Source organism: Carica papaya, chromosome 2, assembly GCF_054855325.1.
Source record: "Carica papaya isolate Zhongbai chromosome 2, ASM5485532v1, whole genome shotgun sequence".
Taxonomy (NCBI): domain Eukaryota; kingdom Viridiplantae; phylum Streptophyta; class Magnoliopsida; order Brassicales; family Caricaceae; genus Carica; species Carica papaya.
The window spans coordinates 39,447-66,804 of record NC_142310.1 but is presented as its reverse complement, the minus strand read 5'-3'; the positions used below and the strand labels follow the sequence as shown (position 1 = coordinate 66,804).

Here is a 27,358-nt window from a genome sequence, read left to right as displayed (position 1 = left end):
ACTTCTATTGATTCTAATAAAAAGCTAGGAATAGCAGAGGAAGGTATGTCAGTAAACAAGAAGAAAATGTATCAAAGATTACTTGGAAAATTGATCTACCTATCCCACACGAGACATAGATCGTTTCTGCAGTAAGTATTATAAGTCAAATCATGTACAATTTGAAAGAAGTATACCTATAAGTAACTTAAAAAATAATACAATACTTAAAAGGATCACCAAGGAAATGAATTATGTTCAGTAAGAATGATAAATTGCTCTTAAAAACTTATACTGATAGAGATTATGCAGAATTGGTTATAGATAAAAGATATACTACAAGTTATTGTATCTTCCTCAAGGGCAACCTAATCATATGTAGAAATAAGAAACAGAATGTACTTGTGGCGTTAGGTGCAAAATCAAAGTTTAGGAATATAATATAAGAGGTATATGAATTACTGTAGATAAAAAAGAATTTTGGAAAATCTTAGAATCGACTGAAAAAATCCTATGCGCCTATACTGTGGTAACAAGTTGGCTATAAACATCGCTTACAATCCGGTTCAACACGACCATATCAAACGCATTGAGATTGACATACATTTTATCAAAAATAAAAGAACTTAATAGCGGTCTAATATGTACCTCATACATGTCCACCAATTCTCAATTAATAGACACGTTAATTAAAGGTATAAACAATCTAGCATTCTAAACTCTTATTGACAAGTTGAAAATGGACAACATCTATTCTCTAGATTAAGTGGAGTGTTAAAAATAAAATAAATCAGAGTGTCAAAAAGAAACTAAATCAAGTTAAAGGGTGTAATTGTTAAATAAGAAACAAAATAGAATGATAAACAATAAGTAAATCAAGTTAAAAGATATAAGGAAAAAGTATATTATTTGTAATTAATTGTCTATTTTCTTTTTCTGTCTTAAAATACTTGTATATATAGGTTGTAATATTAATAAAATACACAAAAAATCATTCTTAAAAATGAGTCATGTTTCTCTCTATGGAAATGTTCTGGCCAAGCAAAATAGTAGTATCATGAGACTGACTAAACAAGTTTAATGATTGCAGAAAATAGTAAACCATACAAGAACGAGCATAACGTTTTCACCAACAAAATGGTGCAAAGAAATACCCCATATAAAAATGATTTATTTTCTTAATCTTTATTGGTGCAATTATAGTCAATCTGACAGAATAATTTTTCCCCCAAGAAAGTCTTCAAGGTGGATCCTAAAGTCTCATTAAAATACCCAACCCTCTACCCAAAGCGATGCATCAAAAACTGATTTGAAAAAGAATTCCACTATTACTTACAACAGCAACAATCCCCGGATGTGAATACTTAGCAAGCATATCAATATAATTTTCTTGAAAACCATCTATTGTCTCATCCAATGCCACTGGTAAACCACTTTCTTCACAGTATTTTATGATGTTATCTTCATCTTGTACAGGTTCCTGAAAGACAGACAATGTTAGATACAGACAACAATAATGTGACAATAAAATATCCTTGCAGGAATTAAATCACTAATTTCCATCAACAATATTCTTAAGGATATACTTAAATGAAACAAATAATTTGAGATAAAAAGTCGATTAGTCAGACATATTTTCACGGAACAAGATCTATAATTAGACAAAAAAAAAATAAAAGAAAACATCATGGAGGAGTAGTTATCCATTAGAAAAAATAAAAAAGAGGCCAGGACAACAGCATAAACAAAAAATAAAAAAACAGCCAGCCAAAATCTGTTCAAGTTGATGAAGAAACTTCAAGCACACGTGCCTTGTCCCCAAAGCTGATGTCCCGGAGAATATCTTTCCCACGTCTATAGCAAAGATTGCTCCTCCTCAATTCTGTATGATTTGCACCCTCAAGGGTGTTGCTTCTTGAAAATTCTGAACTTTAGAGACATTACAGTGATGGGAACACTCCATTTGGAATAAGTTAAAGAGTGCTTCGGTTTATTATGATAGTTGATGGCATGTACTGCATGTTCTTGTCATAAAACCAACTCAAATGCTTGGGTTAAGGTGTGCGGTCTGTACATCCTCATTGTTGGTCTAAGTTCCTCCTTTAAACCACAAATAAAACTGAAGATGAAATATTTTTTAAAATGTCTGAAGTTCTCTATTAATAATAGAGACCACATTTCTTCAAACTTTTCTTAATACTAGAGGATGCTATCTTTCTAAATCAATTTGATGAATTCCTCCATAATATCAGCTCCAGTTAATCCTCCAAACTTTTTATACAATTCTATTTCGAATATTTCTCATTTAAATATATTTGGGTCATTTGTTAACTCATGGAACCAGATTTCTTCTTTCTCTCCAAGATACATTGAAATTGTTTCCACTTTACTGTCTTCTGAGATGTTAAAAATATGAAAATACTTATTGCATTTTCTAATCCATGTTCTAAAACTTCTCCCATCAAAGACAAGAATTTCAATTTTTGGGCAGAAATTTCTACTTGGTTGTCCCTCCAATCTGAATTGCCAACTCCAATTTATCTGGTTATGGGGTTTGGTAAAATTTCCCTATCAATATTTAAAACAAAAGCGGAAAAACTTACCCGAATGGTTGTTTCACCTATCTGTGCACTGTCTTATGAGAGTTCGGTGAGTCTTTCCAATTGCTAGTTGAACGTAGTCAGTCTCTGGTCCATCAAGACTAGGGTTTGCTATTGTGATCCGTACATTTCGGATCTCAAATCCAAAAGCCTTTGGTTCACCTCACACATTTTTTCCTCCATAGTGGCCATCTTTTGATAATCGAACACCATGCCTTTATCCTTACTTTTCACCATGGCCATGAAACTAGCAAGTTAGTTTCGTCAGAATCAACCTACTCTGATATCAAGTAATAAATTTGTTCACCAAACTAGTTTTATCTAACTTGTTTTTTCCTTTGGTATCCAAGATGTTCATGGTTAATATCCACAATTCATTAGAGATATAGTATTAAGTTCGGTAAGTAGGCTTATTAATTTAACTAACTTAGTATTATTATTATATGTAAGTGTACAACTGAAACGACTCGGAACTAGAAGGGAAATAAATTCATAAATTTTATGCGAAAGCGTATAATAATGTTACAGTTTACATTCCTTACACATAAATTTAAATGTCCAATAGGACAACAGAAATGTCCATTTTATAGAGCTGCATAAAAAAATGAAATAAATATATGAAAATAGTAAATAATTATTGTAGGGAGGTTAACCTTTGCTAACTCTTGATGAGATTCGGGGGACACCTACACAGCCTTTCTGCTGATCAGGATTTAGATGTTGATCTTCTTGATATGAAATGGTTAATAGGATTGAGCTACACTAGTCTAATAAAAATATCACACTACTCACCGATATGAAAACTGAAGGTTGGTAAAAAAATATAAAACAATTAATAGAGCTCTTAATTTAAGTAAGTTCATTTATCACAAGAAAAATTATTTATTGCATACTTACCGTTATGAGATTTTCAAAATCAATCTACAAAGATAATAACTCAAATGACATTATGATCTCTTAAACAAGTATGAACAACAACTTTTTTTTTTTTTATCTGCTTACTGGTACCTTTAGGGGTCCATAGGGATGTCTCTGTACGCATGAACTCAATATCTAAACTTGTCAATTATCCGATTGTCCCAATATCCTATCCGATATGAGCGCCAAAATTTTATCCCTTGATATCCTGTCTGGTATGATAGTGAACCGGACCATACTCATACCTTGTCCGATATGAGCGCTAAAAATATTATCCCTTGATACCTCATTCGATATGAAGTGACGTTCACGGTAGGATTCCCTATACACCCAGTCCGTCCACCATATCTCAGGATAGTAAGACAACCATTTATTAATTCACATCATAAAGCAATTTCCTATATATATTAATTTCACTTTTCACAATCAACCGTAAATCACGCAAAACAAGCGATATATGTATTGAGAAAATACAACTGAATTATAAAACTATTTTAATATATTATCATATATTTACAGCTGTACAAACAAGTTAAATATGAAAAATAAATAACTAACCGGTTTCGGCTCCATTAGTGACCTGTAATTATTCTCAAAATTTTTTAAATTTCATAGAATACCATATTATTGATTTTTAAGCATGCAATTTACCGGAACTTTAATTTTGGCAAAATAAATTAATTTGTTTGGAACTCAACATGCACGTGTTTGAGTGCACAGACTGCACCTTTTCTATCTCACTTTCTTGATATTTTCTAACAATATTCTATTTAGCTGTTTTCTTGGTTTTTTTTTTGAAATAAACAGTATATTAATAATATGGTGTAACGCCCAATAATTTTAAAATTTTATTATTATTATTATTGATTTTATAATTTTTGAATTTTAATTGATTTATTTAATTTAATTTAATTTAATAAAAAATCAATAATAATAATAATAAAATTTTAAAATTATTGGACGTTACAACTCTCCCCCCCTTAAAGAAATTTGGTCCCCCAAATTTGTCTCTTACTCTTGGTCGAACAAATGGGGATACTAGGCTCTAAATTCTGATTCCAGTACCCAAGTAGCCTCCCTGGGCGTGTGGTTCTGCCACACGACCTTTACAAATGATATTTCCCGGTTGCGGAGTATTCTGCTCTCTCGGTCCGTGATACCGACCGGTACTTCTTCATAGGACAAGTCCTCTTGGAGTGGAAGCGGTTAAGTGCGATCATATAAGCACTAATGCACCGGATCCCATCAGAACTCCGCAGTTAAGTGTGCTTGGGCGAGAGTAGTACTCGGATGGGTGACCTCCTGAGAAGTACCGGTCGGTATCACGGACCGAGAGAGTAGAATACTCCGCAACCGGGAAATATCATTTGTAAAGGTCGTGTGGCAGAACCACACGCTCAGGGAGGCTACTTGGGAACTGGAATCAGAATTTAGAGCTCAATATCCCCATTTGTTCGACCAAGAGTAAGAGGCAAATTTGGAGGACCAAATTTCTTTAAGAGAGAGAGAGTTGTAACGCCCAATAATTTTAAAATTTTATTATTATTATTATTGATTTTTTATTAATTTAATTTAATTTAATTTAATAAAAATAAAATAATAATAATGATAAAATTGGGTAAAAATATTATTTGGATTTAATTAAAATTAATTTTGGAAAAAATGGGTGAAAATTTGGATTCTGGGGGTATTTTTAAAAAGAAAATCGAAAACCGGTGGTCAAAACGTAATTTAAAAAAATTGCACCCCGTCAGCGCCACGTCAGCAGCTACATCAGCGGCCCAGTCAGCAGCCCTGACCAACCAGGACCTGCCGCGTGGCAAGACCACGTCGACCCGGGAACGGGCCACGTGGGCGATCTGCGTGCGCGCGATTGGACGGCCCAGATGCAAGCGCACGGACGGCCCAGATGCACACGCACGGACGGTCCAGATGCAATCAAGCACGGACGGCCCAAATTTAATCAAAATGGACGGCTGTGATCAAAAGGCAAAAGGGTATAAATAAAACCCCCACACCTGACCACAAAAACCCTAGCCGCCTGCCCTCGCCGAAGAAGACGAACCAGACACCGGAGGAGCCGGCCGCCGCCACCCGTCTCCGCACCGGGGAGTTTTCCGACCGCCGATCGAGGTAAATTTCATACCCCTGGCTCGTTTTTCAACGCTGAGTTCCCCTGTGGCCAAATCGGAGCCAAAATCCCGGCCAAACGGCCGGAAAACACGGCCGAAACCCAGCGGCGCCGCCGCGCCCCTCCTCGATTTTTGCCTCCGATGAGGCCCTTCCCGGCCTCCGTTTGATACAATTTTTATATCATCGTGATCACCATTCTTTTCTCTACAGGTTGATCGGAGTCAAATCACCAAAATACGAACCTCGCCGGAGAGCCGCCGCACCTGAAAGCACCGCCGCCGGTAAGCTTCGGTTTTTTCGTATTTTTTTGGTCCCCCGAGGGCCCTAGGGTTGTTTTATCGCAGGGACCGATGCAAGTGTGGCCGAATTCGGCCGGAAACGGCCGAAAACGGCCAACCCGAGGCGAATCGCCGTCGCCGGAGCACGGCGGAGCCGCCGTGCCGGAATTGCGATATTGGCCGAAAGGGGCCCTGGGTCTAATTTGGGATTTTTTAGGACACGTGCAGGTACCAGTAGTGCGTTTCAGTTCCCCGGGAAAAATTCAGGGAAAATTAGGGACAGCCTGTAGGCGTACTGTAGAGCCGTATTCGGACCCCGAAACAAGTAAGGACCCCTCACCCTATTTTCTATCACGGTATTAAAGTTCAATAAATGATAAAACGGTATTTCACGAATCAATAGATGTGTGAAATTGTTTAAAGTCGCTAATGGAGCCCGAGTCTGGTGTGTTTGTCGGTCAGCTGTTGTTTGGCTTATTTTACAGTTTTAAATGCAGTATGAAGTCTGATGTTTTCATTTCATAGTTTCGTGTGCATATATCACTGTTTTATTGATTATGAGTTGAATGACTGAGAATCCAATGTTGTATGTTGTCTTGTTTGGCATAAATTACTGGTTTGCTTGTTTGTGTGTGAATTGATGATGCTGACTGAGGAAAAGGGGAATGAAAGGTTATGTAAATTGATAATTGTATAATGTGATCAGCCTGACTAGATATTCTGGGAGATGGTGGACGGATCGGGTCCGTAGGGAACCCTACCGGGATTGTGGTCTCTCATACCGGACGGGGTATGGAGACCTTATATGTTTTGGCGCCCATACCGGACGGGGTATGGGGACGGCCCGTTTCACCCTCATACCGGACGGGGTATTGAGGTTTATGGTTTTGGCGCCCATACCGGACGGGATATGGGGACGGCCCTGTACTCTGATTACAAGTGTTAAGGGTTCATGGGTAGCGGGACCCCTATGGATCCCCATGGATGCTAGTAAGCTGGTAAATGAGGAAAATATGTTGTGTAATGATTGAAATGCAAAGGCGTGGTAAGTATTATGTTATACAGTTCATATGATTTCATGATGATGATAATGCTATTGCTTTCGTATGTTGTTTTATGAACTTCACCGAGGTAAGTTGACAGTAAATAATTTTATTATTGATAAAAGAATTTGTTGTAAATTATGCTCCATTGGTCTTTTTGTGTTTTCTACCCACTTTTACCTCCGTGACGGTGAGATAGTGTGATGTTTTTACTGGGCTGGTGTAGCTCATTCCTTATTTAACCATTTCAGATCAGGAAGACATTGTTCCCGAGCCCGTTCCGCAGGAAGACGGCGAAGGGGACGCCTGAAGACTCCGTTGTTATATTTATAGTTTTTATTTTCGAGTTTCTCTTTTAGTTAGTTTGTTCTTTTATACTTTGAGCACGTTTTTGGTTTTAGTGTATGGGATGTTAATCAAAATTTTTATTACGCTTCCGCATTTGACCTTTTTAATACACATATTTCATTTTAAAATTCCGGGGCTGTTACATATGGCATTAAGGGAATGCTACTCATTTATAAATATTTACATCTCAGTAAGTATATATTGGACATTCCCAAAATCTTTCATCCTATAAATGTTATGATCCAAAAACAAATAGCTAAAATAGTTGAGTTCCATTGCCATCCTATAAATGTTGAGTTCCAAACAAATTGTAATTTACCGGAACTTTAATTTTGGCAAAATAAATTAATTTGTGGTATTTCTGGTAAAAACTAAGAAATAAGGATAATTTTGAGAAGAATAAAATTAAGGGAGAAGAATTTAGAAACAAAGAAATAGAATGGGAAGAAAAGAAATTTAGAAAAGGAAGAGGGGAAGATTCTGAAAATGAAGGAGTAGATGGGGAGGAAAGAAAATTAGAGAAAGAAGAGAGGAAGATATTGGAAACAAAGAAATAGATGGGGACAGAATTTGAATTCAAAGAAATAGAAAGGGCAGAAAAGAAATTTAGAAAGAAGAAGAGAAGGATCTGGAAGAGAGAGAAAAGAGGGAGTCACGGAGAGAGAAGAGAGGGAGTCAGGGAGAGAGAGAGAGAGAGAAGGGAGTTAGTAAGAGAGAGAGAAGGGTTTTAGAGAGAGAAATGTAGAGAGAGAGAGAGGAGATAGCAGAGAAGAAAGAGAGAAAAGGAAAAAGAGAGACAGAGTTTAGGGAGAGAATAATAAACTAAGATTTAATTCCATAAAATTATATGATTTGAGTTTGATTTACAATCTACTATTTATAGGCATGAAATGGTACATGAATCAGTATGAAGAGTATGTAGAAAGAAAGGAAGAAAAAGTGGGGGAAAGACAGACTATACAGGAAGGAAGAGAATAATGTGATATCGCATCATCCAAAGTTATCAATTCCAACCTGCCCTAAGCTATTGACTAGAAATCCATATATACTTCCTAATTTCACCAAAGGAACACAAAATAATATGGGAAAAAATCCGAAAATTCCAAAATTCAAACAACCAAATAAATTCAAATTTCTGACAAGTCCTCAAAAAAGTTTCCTTTTTAACATAAGTGGTTCTGCATCAAATAAAATTCATTGAATAATTGGTTGTTATAGTAAAGAATAAACTATGACTACTAGTCCCATGGGACTAGTCAAACATAGTGATGAGATTAGCAGTTAAACTATACCTCAATATATTGCAGGTCACACTCTTTCACTAAAGAGCTGAATTGAATTGCCTCTTCATAGCTCCAATTACGATTGGCATCCACACGTAGTTTAGTATGACAACCAACCCGCCTCCTTACCTCTTGTATGACTGCAGCATCTTCAATAGGATTGTTACAGCGTCCAACCTATTGTAAAGAATAGTTAGTAGACCAGGAAATATTCTGATAATTTCCAGGCTTAACTAAAGTAGCTGAATTCCTTGGAAGACAATAGAAGTGGTGATAACTATTTTATTGTACATGGGAAATTGTAATTAGAACAGCTTGGTTAAGCAAGCAGCATCTTGAATAGGATCTTTACAGCATGCAACCTATTATAAAGAATAGTTAATAGACCAGGAAATATTCTGATAGATCCCATGCTTTACTAAAAGTAGCTGAATTCCTTAGAAGACAATATAAGTAGCAATAGCTATTTTATTTTACCTGGCAAATTGTAATTAAAACAGCTTGGTTAAGCAAGTAGCATCTTAAATAGGATCTTTACAGTGTGCAACCAATTAAAGAATAGTTAATAGACCAGGAAATATTATGATAAATCCCACGCTTTACTAAAAGTAGCTCAATTCCTTGGAAGATAATAGAAATGGCGATAGTTATTTCATTTTACATGGCAAATTGTAATTACAACAGCTTGGTTAAGCAAGTAGCTTACTTTTAGCTTAATTGCTGCAAATCCTTCTTCAACAAGTTTAGTGGCAATAAAAGCAATCTCTGCCGGATTACCTTTAGAGTTAACTAAAGCACATATCTGAACACGTGATGATGGTTCTGACATTTCTCCTTTCTCTGTCTGTGAATGGAGTATATGTAATAAACTAGAACTTTCTCTTACAGCTAAGGCATTGAGGACAGCCATTTCTACGCCACATCTGACACTTGGAAAGATTGATGACACCTATATAACAATGCAGAACTTCACTAGTAAAGGTTTTATTAAGTAAACTGAATGTCAATGAGACTTTTTTTAAGAGAAGAAAGAAAATGAAATATAAAACAAGATTATTCCTCTAATCCCCTTTATTTCAATCTTATATTACTCTCTAGGCATATCAATATTATCATATAATAATGAATATTCATGGACATACAGGGATTCCCAGATCACTCCATATCCAAGAAGAAAAAGAGCCCCTCAGCAAAGGAAGCATGCAAGTTATTTTAACTCCTTTCATCACATGAAGAAGGTATTTAAGTTGCTCTTCCACATCCAGCATGTTCTCTTCATGAATTTCTAGAGGTGCAACCTACTCAACAAGAGTATAGCAGGTTAAAACAAGGACCATGTCAATGAAATCTTCGCCTCTAGCCACAAAACCAATGGAATAACAAAAAAACACGTTGGACTATATATATATATTATATATTCCTTTAATTTATAGTCAGATTTAGGTTATGCACCCTGATAAGTAAAGTTCTTTTTGTTCCACTGCAGGAAAAAAGAAAAAGAAATTGTATAAGGAGATGAAAGCCGTATGTAGTTAACAACTAAAAAATAAAAATAAACTAACCTCCCCATAGCCAACACATCCATCTTCGAGAGTCAAAGACAAGATGAATCCTTCTCTATAAAATAGAGTGTGGTCCTTCTCAACATAACTCGAAGTAGGTGAATCACAAAGTTGAATTCTGTCACAAGAATTGAAGAATATATGTACATATCCTGAATTAACAAAAGATGTAATTAATCTGACTTACTTTCTTGCTTAAGACTCACCTATAGAGTGAATATTCTGTAGCATGGATTTGACAAAGAAGAAATTCAGATGAAATAAAATCTGAAGCAGGAAGCCTTGAAAGGATTCCTAAAGTATGATCTGCTGCTTGGCATGCAAATTTTCTCAATGTACTGAGGAAGAGCTTTGATCTGTCAGACTGAAAATGTGTACTAAACCTCAAAATAGATACAGTTCAAGAAACAATAGAAGTGAAGAACCTGTGGAAGGTAGCATTTGCATTGATGCTACTATCAACTTCTATGACACAATCAGTCTCTTCATGTTGAGATGTGAACAGAGCATCCTGAAGATCCAGTTTTGTCTTTGCTTGTAGATGCTTCACACTGCATATTTAATGAGTCATTGAAGCTTTCAATGGAAACTTTAAAACCTCAATCTTATATATTAAAAGATGCTGATTTCTAAAATATACCAAGAAATCCCCACGCATTTCTATAGGTAAGTAAGTAAGAAATAAAATCGAAATCATATTTGATCTCCCATAAACAAGACTGATTGCGTTGAGGAAGAAGAATAATTGCAGCAGAAGTAGAAAAGATTTTAGCAGAAGATGAGAGCTGATTTAGGGAGAAGAAAGGCTGAAAATGCAGAAGAGAAAGGATAAGTTGTTGTAGAGAGAGTTGTAATTTCAATTAAAATTTCCCTGCCTAATCACTTCCCACTCTGCCCTATTTATTTCCTTCTGCCAGAGATTAGTAGGAACTGGAAAGACAAAAATAAAAGAAATACAACCCCGAATCTTCATAATGACATCTCAGCCATAAATTTCACCTAGTTAGCTATAAATTTCACCTGGTCAGCCATACATTTCACCTGATCCTGACATTACCCTTCACGGAGAAAGTGAAGAAAGATGTGTGGGCATTTGGAGTAGATAAAGTTCCTGACCTGATGGTTTTCTATGTTTTTCAGAAAAAAATTATTCAGATTGTGTTTCGGCCAACCTAGGTTTTTGAGGAATTTTACTGTAACAGGAACATTGGTTTAAGTATGAATGCTACTTGCATCACTCTGGTGCCCAACAAAGATTTTTTATTTTTACCCAACTAGCCTTATGAATAGAGCCTAAAAGATAATTTTCTCCTTCTCATCCAACCTTATAATTCAACAATCATTACCCATCTTGTCACTCCATCAATAATAAGCAGAATCTTCTGACCAAATCCCTCCCCCATAACTGGCAGGATCAGGCTCCCCACTCAAATTCAAATACCTCATCAGCAATATGCTAACATTGTACATCCTATGCAAAAATAACATTCTGACTGTAGTAATGATATTATGTTCTGTCAGAATGAGTCTCCAACTATGACATAGAATAAAAGTGATAGACAATGAAAATACAGGCCAATAAGGGAAGATGCATAGTGATAGACAAGAACAGCTACATGATTGTGGAGTTGAAACGTTGATGTTTTTACCCATGCGCAACACAGAGCTTTTCAATTGAAATGCTATGGGATGTATAGAAATATTGATCCAATACTGTTGGTTCAGTCCTGTCTGCAATAGGAAGAAGGCTGAAGATTGCTCCACCGTGATTGTTTATGACGATGATTGTCATTGGTTTCCTACATTTCCTAGTAGAAATGAAGTAAATACCATAACACATTAGAATAAAAACAAAAGATTGTTAAGCAGTATCAATAAGAAAATAAGAAATGATTAACAAAAATACAAAAATTTAAAGGTGTTGCCCCTATAATGTGGCATAAGAATTCCATAAAGCAAAATTCATGAAACATTCAATTTATTACCTGTTCCTCAAAAGTGCCAAGCCATTTGTATCATGAAGAAATGAAATATCTCCAATCACACAAAGTACCTAACAAATAGTTTTAGAAATGTCAACCAAAACAAGTTAATTGTAAAGGAAGTTGGATGACCTCTTTAAAGACAAAAAAAAAAAAGAAATAATCTTATTAAATTTTAAATTGAAGGAAATGAAAAAAAAAAAAAGCAGCAAGCAGCCATGAGGTTTAGTAGTCAATTTGATAAATGAACAAAAGCAGTAATAACTTTATGTCATTAGGCATGAATCTGAGCAGAAATTTTCTCCCCATTCAAGAAGTTCAATTATATTGTTCGAGAGAGAAGCAAGATACTATAGGTTACTGTGATTCAGAAAATTATGCAACATAAATAATTATTCTTCCAACATGCAAAATACAACAAAAGGAATCCTCATGATAAGTCATGTGTGAAGGCTGAATGGTTACCTTGAGTAGAGAATAAACACATGGCAAAAATTTAAAGACGCGAAAAAAAGAAGGAAAAAGAAAAAGACAGCTGGTCTAACATAAAAGTATAATAGATAACTCCAGTGAATTTGTTCTGCCTGAGAACCAGCAATTCAAAATCTAAGAGATACCAACAAGCGATAGGGATTTAAAGCGTAATTAGAATTGAAGACCACATAACTAGCTAGTACGAACACATCGTTAGTGATCTTTGACATAAATCTTGCATATAGCTAATTTAAAGACACAAAAAAAAAAGGAAAAAGAAAAAGGCAGCTGGTCTAACTTAAAAGAATAATAGATAACTCCAATGAATTTGTTCTGTCAGAGAACCAGCAATTCAAAATATAAGAGATATCAACAAGCGATAGGGATTTAAAGCGTAATTAGAATTGAAGGCCACATAACTAGCTAGTACGAACACATCGTTAGTGATCTTTGCCATAAATCTTGCATATAGCCAATTTTATTTCAAAAAAAAAAAATCTTGCATATAGCTATGGGCCCATTTGGATTCATTTTTTTGCTTAAAAACTGTTGGAGAATAAATTTAACTTAATTTTTTAATCTGTCTATTCATCCAACCTAAAAATTATATCCAACTTTATAAAATTTGTTGTTAGAACTAGTAATTATAAGGTGAAGAATTAGTAAAATGACCCAAAGAAAGAAGGCAATATACATGACATTGCAGATATAAATAGAACACTGCAATTCAACTAAATCATTAGAAATAGTAAAAACTCTCATCAACCAGAACTTATTATTATGAAATAGTTAATTACAAAAAAAAAACAAAAAAAAAAATACATAACCATATAGGAGCTCCTGCGGAGGCCAAGCAACATCCTTTTTTCCTAAATAAAAGAGTAGTATTAATATCAAAAGGTGCTAAAGGAGCACCCCCCATGTATAGAATTTACATCTCGATTAACATATCTATAATAATACTTAAATCGTCAAAACAATCAAGGTTATGTCCTAAAATATAACAGCCAAAATATTTAAACCAGTTATTTTTGATGATGTTAAAATCATATTTGACTCTTTCAAAAGCCCGTTTGTTGCTTTCCTTCCAGATTACCCAAAATATAATAAGAGGAATGAGTCCGGTGAATATAGTAAGAGGAATGAGCCAAAATAGTTAAACCAGAAATGAGTCTGACTCCTTCGACGGCCTTTTATCCAGTTGGTATGGAGAAAACCTCCAAGACAAATAAATAGAACAAAAAATGGACCATAGTCGGGCATGGTGACAAGAGAAGGATATCCTCCAGAAATAAGTATAAAGGAAAGTTTTCAAAAAATTCTTGGTCAAAGAACCTCTTCCCGACAGCATGGAAGCCATAAAAATAGTTCCTTTTACTAGTCTTTTTTGTTTTGTGTTACTAAAAAGTAATGAAATCAACTTATAGAAACATTTCAAGATCCTTAAAGCACTTCAAGGTTCTAATATAACACAGTGCAAAGGCCCCATGCCAGAATGCATCCAAAGAAACCACTTGAATCAGAATAAGAATGGAAAAGAAATAAATAACATTGATTTATCAGAAGTCCAAATTCATCTACCACAGTTTCTGTACATGTATGGACATCATTGGAAGTGTGAAATGCGACACTTCTGCTTTTCAAAGAGAGCAAAAAAGTTCAACATGAACAATTACACTCACTAACAGCAGAAAGCTAGTAACACAACTGACAGTTCAAGCAAATCGTATTACTTACTCTTTTTTTGCACCCTACAGCAAAACCAATAGCCGTGCTAAGCAAGCCATCAATTCCACTAGCTCCCCTATTTCCAGCAACCTGTATCCAGTGACATGGAAATTCTGAGCTTAACAGCAGATCTCCATCGCTTTGCTTAGAGATTCCCCAACTATGTCCGTACATATCTGCATCACGTATTGGCATGCTATTCCCAAAAAAAATAGCAAACTCAGATGAAAGTGTTTTTGAAATTATGTGCGCAACATAAGGCTCCATCAAAGAGTATTCAGTCCAAATCTGAAATGAAATTTCCCATGCAACCTACAGAAAGGCAAGAGAAATTATAAGGTATAAAGAGGAAGAAGAAAAAGTAAATTAAAGTCAACAGAACCACCACTATATGGAAAACAACAATATATATTATCATAAAGGGAATGGAACTTCAACCCCTCATTTTATAAAAAATATATAAATCATTAAGAGACAACAAGGAGTAGCAGCACATATACAAAGGATTTTCAAGAAGTTCAAAACAAACCATCGATAAAGTTTCCCAGATCCTATAATTCGTAATTGGAATCCATGTCACTAAAATATTCAGGGCATGGAACCTACAACATCTAACCTACTAAGCAGATGCCTCCAAAAATCCTCTTCTTTGTTTCTTTCCTAATGGTCCACATCATAGACATGAAAGAACTTTCCCCCTAGATTTACAATCCTTAATATCCGGCCAAGCCCACAGCTCTTGCTTAACCAACCTAGCAACGAATACCAAAATTATCTAGCTCCCAAACGCGAATTTCACTGAGAACTTTCCATCTTTAGCAAGGGAACATATAGGAGAATTATCCAATAGAGACCTTAACCAAAAACTTGGAAAGGAGAATCATTGCTACCTCCTAATTATTGAGTTTCCATTGAGCTCAAAATTCCAAGATGCTTGACCAAATGGATCAAGATCCATCATATCATAAATAGCTACTTCCTTATCCCTGACAAAGGAGAAAATGTAGAGGAAGCGAATCCTTAAAGTAGTGGCACCACCACCAATCCCCAAACAATTAACTGCCAACTTGCATCCCACCTTAAAATCCAATGTCCAAAATTGTACCCAATCTCTACTAATCCCTCTCCAAAGCTAGTTTTTTAAGGTTTTCTACCCTCTCTAATTTCTTCAGCCCCTCCTTTCGGTCCCAAACTTAGCTCGAATCACTCATACTGTACTTGACCCTTGTATAACTCATGCATTTCCATGACCATGGTAGGGTCCCCATTGAAGGATCTCATTATGGGACAATGAATAACGAAATCAATAAGAAGAGAATTTTTTTTTTAGTTTTTTCTGCCTTTACCTATTTCTAGATTAAAATTAAGGACTTGTTTGAAAGAGAGAACCCTACAGTCTCTATAGTAAGGAAGTACTCCACTTGAAATAATTCTTCATACGTGTCCTGTCTTTCAAGAAGATAGACTGTTTTAACATTACAGAAGCAGTTAATTCTGGAATTAAGTTTTCAGGATTGCCTACTCTGTCTGTCCCTCTTGGCTTTAGAAGGCTTATTCTCCCATATTACAGTATCTCCTACAACTACTCACACATATTACATAATTTTAGCACTTACTCACTTAAATACAATATTACACACATAATAAAACCTAATGATTAATACACAATTTTTATTTTTTATTTCTTCTTTTTTAGACCCTGGCAAAAGGAACTATTTTGTTCCGAAGACCACTTGGCTAATAATGACACATTAATCTCCCCCAAAATCTTTGGCTGAGTTTTAACACAGGAAATGATAACACCGCTGTAAATTTGTATCAACCCAAAGAAAATTAAATTCTAGATATTCCAAGTACTTTGCCACCTTAAAAGGAATAGGAGAAATATATAGAAAGTCAATAGGCAGATTTGATAAAATGCTCCTGATCAAAGTGAATTTTCTACCTTTCAATAAAAAACCCTAGCTGATCTTTTCTCCACCTTTGGTGACATTTTAAGTCTTCAGATACTACGCTCATGATGTTTAGCCCCCAAAGGCGAGCCAAACTATTCTAAGGGAAGCTTGCTGAGTTACAACCCTAACACCATTTCATGATCCTGCATGTCGCCGCCTCCAAATCCACTGATTCGAATTCATTCAAACTAATTCTAAGGCCTTGAGAAGCTTCAAAGCATAGAAGGAGGCACCTAAGTTTCCGAAGATTCTCCATCTAGCATGTAAATGAAAAGGGAGTGTTTGATAGAAAGTGAGCCACTTCTTTACTCCTCCTTTTCTCCATTTTAAGAACCTAAAACGAATCAGATTCCCAACCTTCCAACCCCATCTTCATAAAAGCTTACATTACCAAAATGATTCCTTTACTTCAGGCCCCTAGAGGAAGAGAAAAATCCTACCAGCCCCCCATTGATAGAGATAGCAAAAGTGGAAGAGCAAACACATCTCTTAATTCGGTTCCTAGAGCTCTCCTAGAAACCCATTCTCTTTAACAAATATCTAGGGGACCTAGACACATGGTCGTAAGCATTTTCAAAATCAAATTTGCACATTAAGCCTCTCTCTCCTGCTTGCATAATCAAGTCAACAATCTTGTTAGCAATCAAAGTAGCATCAAAATCTAAAGCCTCTCCACAAACACGTGTTGTGCCTCACCAACCACCTAATCGACTATTCAACTTTGCCTTCTAGCAAGAACTTTTAACTTGTAAAGAGAACCTCACCAAATAAGATCTTGATACTATCACAACTCTTTAATCCTCAAAATCAAAAACAAAGAGATAAAGCAGCGATTAAGTAACGATTCCCATGATACTCGTCAAATAATATAAGAAATCAACCTCAAATAGCATCTTAGTTGCTTTTTAAGAAAGCAATGAAAAACCATCAAGGCCTAGAGCTTTATCCGCACTTTAACCTATCAAGGTAGCTCGAATCTCCTCTTCAAAGAAATATTTCTCTAACATCTCAGCATCTTAAGTTGTGACAGTATAAAAAACAATGATATCAAACGTTGACCTCCTAGATTCAAGCAACATTTAATGTCTACAATAGTACTAACAGACTGCAACTTTCTACCCATTATCCACTTCAAGACTAACCACATCAACAACTTTGGGCCTTTTTAGCCTTCTAATTTTCTTTATTCTAACTTACAACTCATTGACCTTTCTATTCGGCTATGAATTTGAGCCTGGTTGATTTCCTACCTTTGGCCCTGTTTTTCCTAGATAAAGTGCATGTAGCATGCTTTTCTTTTTTTAGAAACTCTCTTTTCATGCGATAGAATAAGTCTCCATGAAGCAGATAAATAAGAACTTCTCTTCCTCAACTTATGAGCTTTCTTTTGTCCTCACCAAAAGAATACACTGTGTAGTACACACTAGACATAACAAATGCAGCTTTCACTACCCTTTTGACCATCCGATAGGACCTCCCAGCTGATCAAAGAGGTCGTTTCTTCTCTGAATCACCATCCAACTATATTGGTTCCACGACTGCGTCCTTTTCTCTTGCCTCTAGGATTACTTTCAGACTTGCCCGATGGCTAACAACAATCTCAACCATCCATCAACTCCAACACCTTCTAAAACCAGAGCCCTTCCAGTGCCAACTTCATTCTTCTCCCTTTGTTCCAAAAAATATGTGCTGCCATTCCTTGTCAAACATAACTAAAGAAAGCAACTTCACTCTTGTACCATCTGATTCATGAGCTTTGGCCCTTGACCCAATAAATTTCACGCAAGGCTGCAACTATCCACCTTATCTCCAAGTTGAAACATAGAATGAAAATCTCTTCTTGTTTACATCCTATATGATTATAAGATTATTTCAACTTCCCCCTTCAGAATCACATTCAAAGACTTTTTTCCTATCACTGGAAACTTCCTTGGGGATAAAAAAGGCATTTTAAAACCTTAAACCATTAGAAAAGAAACACAGAGCCCAAGCTAGAGAAGATTTTCCCTCTCTAGAAGGCCAAGAAAACGAAGAATTGAATCAACTTCAACCTCTTACCAACAGAAAGAACCAAGGGCTCTATTCATCACAGCAACCTTACTCAAGCCAACCATCTAATCCAAGTTAACTTAGAACCATGTATCAAACTAAGATGAGCAAGATGCTATGACGTTTTTCTCCTCTCATAATAATTTTACCTTGCTACAAAAGCAGAACAACATAACTTCAAATACATATCCATTAATGAACAAAAAGCATATCTGGGGAACCTTTAAACCTCCTTAGCTGCTTTTGCTTTCTTGTCTAGGAGAGAGTTGACAAGGGCAAACTGCGCTTGCAAAATTATTTGCATAAAGAGCATCTTAAGTTGGTGAGAAATGCACAGCACAAAAAGAAATCATGTAACTGAAACTAATAAAAAGCAAGATAATCTGAGGTTTCCCTCCACTCATAAAAATTCTACCTTGGTCCAAAAGCAGAACTAGCCAACCTCAAAGACACTGAGATAGCTAACCTATTAATTGTGTAAAGAGTATTTTTAAGTTGATGATAAAAGTTAGCACATAAAATGCCACATTTTTTAAGGAAATATTGCATTAGAACCAACAATTGCCACCTATCATCCAAGACTACATTAGAGGTTGATCAAATACCATCACATCCAACACTTGTAGATAACCAAGCAATCTGCTTTGCTTCTTTGGCAATTGGACTTTAAGTATACAATCTGCAAATTGAACAATGTTGCTTTGGACCCTATGTGTTACAAGATGTGATGGATCATGACGACATGGATGATCATCAACCAAGAGATACGAGAATGGAAAACATTTCTCTAGCATTTGGGACACACGTTTGCTGGTTATTCGACTCCCAACCTGTTCATATCAGAATAAAAGACACTAAATAAGAACAAAGGCAAATAGCTAAGCATGCAACTAACATACAAGAATGAATACATGCAATGTACATCCATTATTATGAACTTCATATGCCCCATTGTACTCAAACAGACTTTTAAGTAAAATAATGAACTTTCAAACTTTCTTTTCCCATTTTTCTTCACTTTATAGCAAAACCATGAATTTTAAACTTAGGATACGTGGTTTGCTATAATATGAAAAAAAAAAAAAAAAAAAAAAGTTCCATTATATTGATCTATAACATTTTCAAGTAAGATTTATTTATTTATATAATGATAAAATAACTACTCTGGACTCCTGTTTTACGTTCTCATATGTAGTGATGACAAAACTTATCATTAACTTCATAAAAGAGATTCCAGTACCTTACTATTTCCTGTTTCCTGCAATTACAGCACCTACATTCATGCACCTTCTCATTTCTCTCTTTTCCTTTGCATCCAATACCGCATATCCTCTCATTTCTCTCTTTACTTTATATTAATAGTTAAATGTATATTTCATTAAATATTATAGTTCTATTTATACAAATTAACTATAGAAAAAAAAAATAAACAATTAATTATATAGAGCGTATTTTACCCTTACACTATTTAACCTAATTTACATAAAATACACTCTTTTTAACACTCCCCCTCAAACTAGAGAATATATTTTGTTCATAGCCAGCTTGCTAATGATAGGTTCAAATGTTAGACTGCTCAAGTTTTTAGTCAATACATCTGCTAACTGTGAATTGGCAGACATGTATAAAGCACACATTAAGCAACTGTCAAGTTCCTTTTTCATAAAGTATTAGTCAATCTCGATATGTTTGATCCTATTATTTTGTATCAAATTATGTGCAATACTTATGGTTGATGTGTTGTCACAGTGTGGGCGCATAGGGCTCACCCACTTGATTCTTAAATTTTCTATAAAAAAAAATTATTTATAATAATTCACATATCCCTTAAGTTATTATTCGAAATTCTAATTTTTCATTTTAACAATTACATTTTGTATTTTACTTCTCCAAGTAACTAGATTACCTCCAAGAAAGATACAATAACCTATGACAGATCTTTTGTCTATTATTAGTCCTGCATAATCTACATCTATATAGACTTCTAGAAGCAACCTATCACTCTTCCTGAACATGATCCATTTCCCAAATGATTCCTTTAGGTAATCCAGCATCTGTAGGTTGCTTGTAAATGCACTTCTTTAGAGTTGTGCATGAACTGATTTACAACACATACTGCATAAGTGATATCTACTCTTGTGCAAGACATTTATATTAGTCTTCCAACTAATTTCTAGTACATCTCCTCATCTACTAATGTATCTCGTCTGTCACTCCCAATTTATGATTGAGATCAATAGAAACACTACCTAATTTACATACCAGCTTGTCAATATTTTTTAACAGGTCATGGATATATTTCTGTTAAGAGATGAAGATCTTAAATTTTAAGCAGCCACCTTCTATTTCAAGGAAATACTTCAACGTACCTAACTCCTTGATTTCGAATTCTTTTGTCAAGCATTGCTTTAGCAACAGTTTTTCTTTCTCGTCATCTCTTGTTACAGTAATTCATCAACATATACTAGTAGAGTTTTAACTCCTATTTCTGAGTGTTTGATAAACAAAATATGATCTCCCTAACTTTTTCATATCTCATGCTTATCATGACTCTTGCGAATTTGCTAAACTATGCTTTTGGCAATCTCTTGAGTCCACAGAGTGCCTCTTTGATTTATACACTTTATTCGATCTTGTTTATCTAATAAAACCTAGTGAGATCATCATGTAAATTTCTTATTCTAAATCTCCATTCACAAGGACATTCTTAATATTAAATTGTTGCAATTGCCTATCAAAGTGGGCAACTAAAGACAACAAGATCTGTACTATGTTCATCTTGGTTACCAGTGCGAGTGCTTCCTGATAATTTACCCCATAAGTCTAAGTATAACCTCTTACCACAAGTCTTACTTTATACCTCTCGATTATCCCATCTGCCTTCTATTTGATTTGTGGACATTCATTGCATCCTATAAGTTTTCTCCTTTTGATAGGCCCACCATTTCCATGGATGATTCTTCTCTAGTGTTTGCAATTCTAAATTTATACTTTTTTTTTTCTTTTCACAAGATAATACCTCAAATACTGTATTAAGAATAAACTCAATATTCAAACTTCTAAGAAAATTTTTATGAGACTGTATGCATTTAACAAAAGAAACAAACTGTAGTATAGGATAAAGTATTTTTACAAAGTATAATAGGTATATTATTACCAAATTGTATAGGTTTTTCTTGGCTTACTTCAGTTCTAAGATCAAGGTCAAATGCTTGAACCAGCTTAGGCTGAGAACTCAGGTTCTTCCTTCTTGTGTAGACCAAAGTGAACCTAGAGTCAGATACTTCTTGTGAGTGAGTGAGTTTTGAGAGCTTTCTTGTGATGGTGGTGTTGGAGTGTGTGGTAAAGGTGATAGGATAAAGTTAGTCAAGAAATATGTATCTTTATTTTCTAAAATATGTTCTAATTGAAAATAAGATTAAATGAAATACGATTTTTCTTCAACAAAAATGACATCCGCGGACACATTAAATTTTTTATAGGTAGATGATAACATTTACACCCCTTTTGAGAAGAATACCTCACAAACACACATTTTAGAGTCCGATGATCAAATTTCCGTCTATAATGGGAATAAATATGAACAAAGTCGACACACTCAAATATCCAAGGACCAAATGATTTATGACACTTACCTCTGGATTATTGGAGAGAGCTTTTAGAGGACTTTTAAAGTTTAGAACACTAAAGGGTAAGCGATTAATAATGTAAGTGTAATTGTAAGGATTATTTTGCCCCAATATTGTTCTAGGACGTGATTTTGGAAGAGGAAAGCTCTAGTGAAGGATAAAAGGTGACTATTCTTGCATTCTACTACTCTATTTTGTTGCAAAGTATGGATCCAATATGATTCATGAAGAATTCCTTTTATGTAGAAGAATCATGAAAATGTGTGATTAAAAGAGTTTCTGATGTTGTTGATATGGGATCTTTTTATGTGGATTCGTTGTCAATACGGGATTTTCGAGTAAAAAAAGCTAAGTGACTCTAATGCAATTATCAATAAATGACACAAATCGTCGAACATCAGAAATATTATGTGTGAGAGACAGTATCAAATATCGATATGGATTAATAAAAAATAGAGTAAACTTCTTTTATTGCTAACATGACACGTTACACGCTTATGTTTGATAAACTCACATATTGCACAATGTAAATTTCCATAATTTTAATTCTTAAATAATAAAGAAAATAAAACCTTTAACATGGAAAAAGATGGGTGGCCATATCTTTTGTGGTGGAGTCAAAACCTGTGCCTAGAGTCGCTAGCAACAAAAAAAAAAAGATTCCCCCGATGCATCCAAGTAATAAAGCCCCCCCCTTTTCCGGTTCCTAACTTCAGTACATCCAATCATCTTCCCGAATTTTGGTCTTGAAAGTCACAGTGAAAAAAGAAGAATGTTAATTTGCAATTCAAATCTTGTCATAACTTAGTGACCAACACAAAATTAATACACAATCCACGAACATGCAACATATTTTATAGAATAAGGAAAGGACTAAGCTTAATATTGCCCTTGCCCGCAATGTTATTGAAAGAAACATCTGCGGTGATAATTTTCTTATTACTTAAACATGGAACATTGTGTGAAAGTATTTAAAAATATTAGTCATCTGATTGGTGGATGCTAAGTGTACAATCCATGAAATTTTAAATGGTTTATCTAAGACATCTAGATCATGTGAAAAGGAAAATAAATCTGAGTGCTTTATTACAGCTAAACTTGTGGGTTTCTCAAAATCTTCCAATCAACATTGCATTCATAGAATTTCAACTTTGAATGCAGTGAGATCAGTAGATTTCTCTTCCTCCTATTGGTTGACCACATGAACCTGTTTGGTAGTTTTTTTGGGTTAGTTTTATGTCTCCACTTTTTTTCTAGAGGTATTGAGCTTGTCATGCAATTTCCAACATTTTCCTTTGATGTGTTTGGACTTCTTACAAAAAGTATACCAAAGATTATCCATATTATCCACTCCGAAGTTGAGTTCTCAATGTGACTTAATTCCTTTGTTTGTTGGCAAGGTCTTGAGACTCGTGAGACAAGGGCTGAGCTATTAGTGGAGCAGGGTTCTAAAATGACCCATCTTCTACTCTCACTCGTAGTTACAGTGGAAATTACTTCATTAAGTGATGACATTTTTTTTTTTCCTAAGATTTCAATCCTTACCTTATCACATTCAGGATTTAGTCTTGCCAGAAACTAATAAATATGGTCTCTTTCCATAAATTATTTTAGGTTAGTTGCATCTTTATAGTAGTCTATGATAAGGCTATAGTGTTGGTCCAGTTTCTACCACTAGTTTTCAGCATATTAGAATATTTATCAACTGACATATTCATTTACTTAGTGGACCCCATCTTAACAGTCAGATTAAAATATATGTTTCATCTCTGACTTTAGAATAAGTATCACCGGTTACATCACACATTTCTTTTACTGTAGGTAGAAACATCACGGGTCTTGTTGATTTCTATAGTCATGGAATTCCGGAGTCACACCATAATCATTGGGATTCTCTGTTAATCAAATCAAACAAAATTTCTAACCAGTATCTCATATTTTTAGGAAGATTAATTTTCTAATATTGAGACAGAAGATTGAGGACTTTAAAACAGTTTCGCCTAGTAACTTGTATTACTTAATGTTTATTTTTTACTTTATTTTGTTGTGCAATATCAATGTATAAAATGTCTTCCTATGTCTGCTTCCACATGTCTTCTGGAACATTTAGTGTCATTTAAGGAAGACGGTTGTGTATTTGAATCTGTGTAGCTACTTGTAATGAACAGATAGTTCACAGTCATGAGAACACATTACTATCCTAATCTTCAGCAATAGAACTATGTCCATCCTAGGAGGAGACTTTTACACAGTTATTTCAAGAAGTGCTTGATTACTTTACTTACACAAAGAGAACCTTTGGATTCTCTATTAACGGGCCTGTATCTTTTGATCAAATTAGGTGACAGGGGAAGAACATCTAGAAGCATGGCTATTTATTTACTGATTTTAGTGTAAAAAAAGCCAGAGCAAGATCCTTGAGTAGGGACCTTACCATCCTAACTCACAAAAACTACTAAATGCACCAAAACAGATATCCAATGCTTACTTAAATCATTTTAAACAGCTTTATCAACATTTCTCAGATGTGTGATGGGAATTTCCAAGTAGTAATTCAGTAAAAATTGAGAGATTTTAAGTTTACCTGGATAACTACATCAAACTGCAACCAATCCCTAACAGAATCTGAGAGCAGAGAATGATCAAGATGTTCAATGAAAAAAACATTCTCCTCACATTCAGGAAAAGTAGAAAAGATCTTTCTCAACCGCAAACCAGACAAGATATCAGCTACAACTGGCCACATAAGCTGCTTAGCCAACAGAAGAGCTGCCCATATTTCATCCTCTGTATGGATTGCACCGACAAGTAGAAGTCCCTTGTTAGCACCTTGAATTACTTCTAAAATCTCAGTCATTTGGCCACATATATCAGTAGTAGATGCAGAAGAGTGTTGCATTTGAACATATTTAGTGAATGGTTCAGAATTAGACATCCAAATGTCCAATCCCTTCAAGCAGCTCAACATCCATTTGCTTGTGCTATCATCAAGTGGTTCCCTAAAAGGACAGTTAATGTGGACTGGTCCGTATGGAGATGATGTTGCCCAGTGTACAGCAGAGTCAAGAGTGGTAAGCACCATTCGTGCAGGAAGTCGGTCAGTGGGAGCAGGTAAATTGAAGAAGAACCTCACAAAAGAACCAAAGTGATTTACCTGAATAATTTTCAAAAGAGTTTATTCAGGTTTCAAACCAAAAAACAAGAAGAAACCAAAGTAAGATGTAGATAATAACTAACAAAATGTAAGAAGTACACTACTGAGAACATCACTTCATGGCTCAGTCACAAAATTCAATACACTCTCAACCGTAAACCTTAAATCTAATACCTGATTTATAGCTTGATTTGCTCCAGCGTCATGAAGTTCAGAAGGACGATCTGCTGTGACCAAAAGAAGTGGTACAAAATCCTGACTGGCTTCAACAACCTGTAAATTGGCACCAATGGAAATAATTTACTTGCACTGTAGCAAAATAAAATGAATATTCCATGTAGAATAGATAAACTAACTAAAACAATCTTGAGTACATAGAACTATCAATTCTTAACTTAGATTGAACAAAAATAAAATATTAAGGTAATAATAGTGATGCAGAAGAGAGAGCACCTAAAAAAAGGGACATGTTTCAATAATAATATCCATTTATTTAGTTGCAACATTTATGTATTATTAAGGTCATTATCTCATTTAGGAATTATTAACTATATGCTTATTTTAGTATGAAAGGTTTGTTACTTCATATTTAATTAGAATGTTATTTAGTTATTTCTCTACTATAAGATAATTATTTAGATTATTTCTAAATTTCCTATTCTTTTTCCCTCTTTATATTTAACTTATTTTCCTATTTATTAGGTTTGTCAATTCCTTATTTTTTATTGTATTTTGGTGCCTATAAATATGGTATCTCAGCTTATAGTTCATGATCATTATTCAAATAATAAGATAAAAATAAGGTACCATATTCAGAATAGTTTGACGTGTATTCTATTAAATATTATAACCTTATATATACAAATTTTCTAAGACGAAAAAAGAAATAAACAATTAATTACAATCAATTACATGGATATAATTTATCTTATACCTTTTAACCTAAATTAACCTTTCTTTAACAGACTTATTTTAACATGGTTTTCTTATTTCCTATTTAATTAGAATGCTATTTAGTTATTTTTCTATTATAGGATAGTTAATTATTTAGATTATTTTCTTATTTCATAGATTTCATGTTTTTTTCGTTCTTTCTATTTGATTTATTTTCCTATGTACTAGATTTTTTTTTATTATCTTTTTATACTTATAAATCAGGTACTTTATCTTAATTATTACGTACACTATTCAAGAAAACTATTCAAACATTAAGATATTACTTTGATTATTGAAATCTAAGATCTTTAAATTTGGTTCTTAATAAAATTTCTTTAAATTTTATCTTCAAGCTATCTTTGTTCTACAACAACTAGCACATGAAAGATATAAAGAACCAAATCTACTTCCACATTCACAAAATTCGCAAGATCTCTAGAAGAATCTTAACAAATGTAAACATGTGAAATATAATTCTAAAATATGATGTAAACATTATAAAGTAAGAAGAAATAAATAGAATATTTTCAGTAACATCCAAAAAGTGGAAGTTAAAGGATTATTGAAACTCACAGCGGGCAGAAGATTTGAAACTGCAGTGCCCGATGATGTTATGATAACAGCTGGTTTTAGAGATCCTCTACCATAACCCAACCCATGAAAAGCAAGTGAGCGCTCATCAAAGCATGCAATACAGGTTGCATAAGGATGACTAGAAGCAGCAATAGCAAGGGGGGATGACCTTGATCCTGGAGCCACACAAAAATACTGGGAAAAAAAAAAATCAATTAGATACGCATATCAAATCGAGATCGATAAGTGATAAACCACATATTTACCGTCAAACCAAGACGGATGCATTCTTCTACTATAAGTGCGGCCCAAAGAGCATTGATATTAGCAAAATCACCAATAGAGCAACTGATTTCACTGCCATCATCCTGCTAATAGTCAACATAGGCAGATAACTTGAATTTGCTTATAATAGTTTCAATGGATTAAGCATCAGCATATCATAGAGTGCCAACTACATTCAAATAATACATGTGAATTACTTTTGGGTAACTGAGGGCTGAATGTTCGATCAGGCTTCTATTGTGAGATAACAAGAACCCAAAAAATTCAAGCATTTGCAACTTCTACTATTTTCATTATATAAAGTGTAAGATATGAAAATCAATCATGACATCAATCTTGCAAAGTTTCTTTCATTTATCGAGTGTACTTAGTGATAAAAGACACTAAAAAAAATGAATTGTGAAAGTGATGCCTAGCTTTTCTAAGAACAATAAGGAAATAATTGCTTG

The 27,358-nt window shown here is 34.5% G+C and overlaps 1 protein-coding gene and 1 long non-coding RNA gene across 15 annotated transcripts in view; both read right to left on the bottom strand.

Annotated features, from left to right (window-relative positions):
- The window catches only part of PHYLLO (2-oxoglutarate decarboxylase/hydro-lyase/magnesium ion-binding protein), a 45,358-nt gene that overhangs the window by 9,871 nt on the left and 8,129 nt on the right, over positions 1-27,358 (bottom strand). For 9 of the 14 annotated variants that reach the window (XM_088212357.1, XM_088212348.1, XM_088212346.1 and 6 more), the window contains 15 exons: positions 26,891-26,995; positions 26,625-26,819; positions 25,290-25,388; positions 24,546-25,115; positions 18,938-19,162; positions 14,338-14,640; positions 12,130-12,197; positions 11,794-11,952; positions 10,570-10,695; positions 10,351-10,500; positions 10,145-10,262; positions 9,725-9,880; positions 9,289-9,531; positions 8,592-8,759; positions 1,316-1,459 (listed from right to left, as the gene is read on the bottom strand). In XM_088212357.1, the coding sequence (XP_088068483.1) occupies positions 1,316-1,459; positions 8,592-8,759; positions 9,289-9,531; positions 9,725-9,880; positions 10,145-10,262; positions 10,351-10,500; positions 10,570-10,695; positions 11,794-11,952; positions 12,130-12,197; positions 14,338-14,640; positions 18,938-19,162; positions 24,546-25,115; positions 25,290-25,388; positions 26,625-26,819; positions 26,891-26,995 (2,829 nt within the window). The remainder of the gene's footprint in view (positions 1-1,315; positions 1,460-8,591; positions 8,760-9,288; positions 9,532-9,724; positions 9,881-10,144; positions 10,263-10,350; positions 10,501-10,569; positions 10,696-11,793; positions 11,953-12,129; positions 12,198-14,337; positions 14,641-18,937; positions 19,163-24,545; positions 25,116-25,289; positions 25,389-26,624; positions 26,820-26,890; positions 26,996-27,358) is intronic. The other 5 variants (XM_088212349.1, XM_088212353.1, XM_088212356.1 and 2 more) reach the window with 2 other exon arrangements.
- Positions 1,643-3,579, bottom strand: LOC148268628 (uncharacterized). The gene is made up of 2 exons (XR_015816747.1): positions 2,583-3,579; positions 1,643-2,079 (listed from the first exon to the last, which is right to left on the bottom strand). It is a non-coding gene; the product is annotated as an uncharacterized LOC148268628 (long non-coding RNA).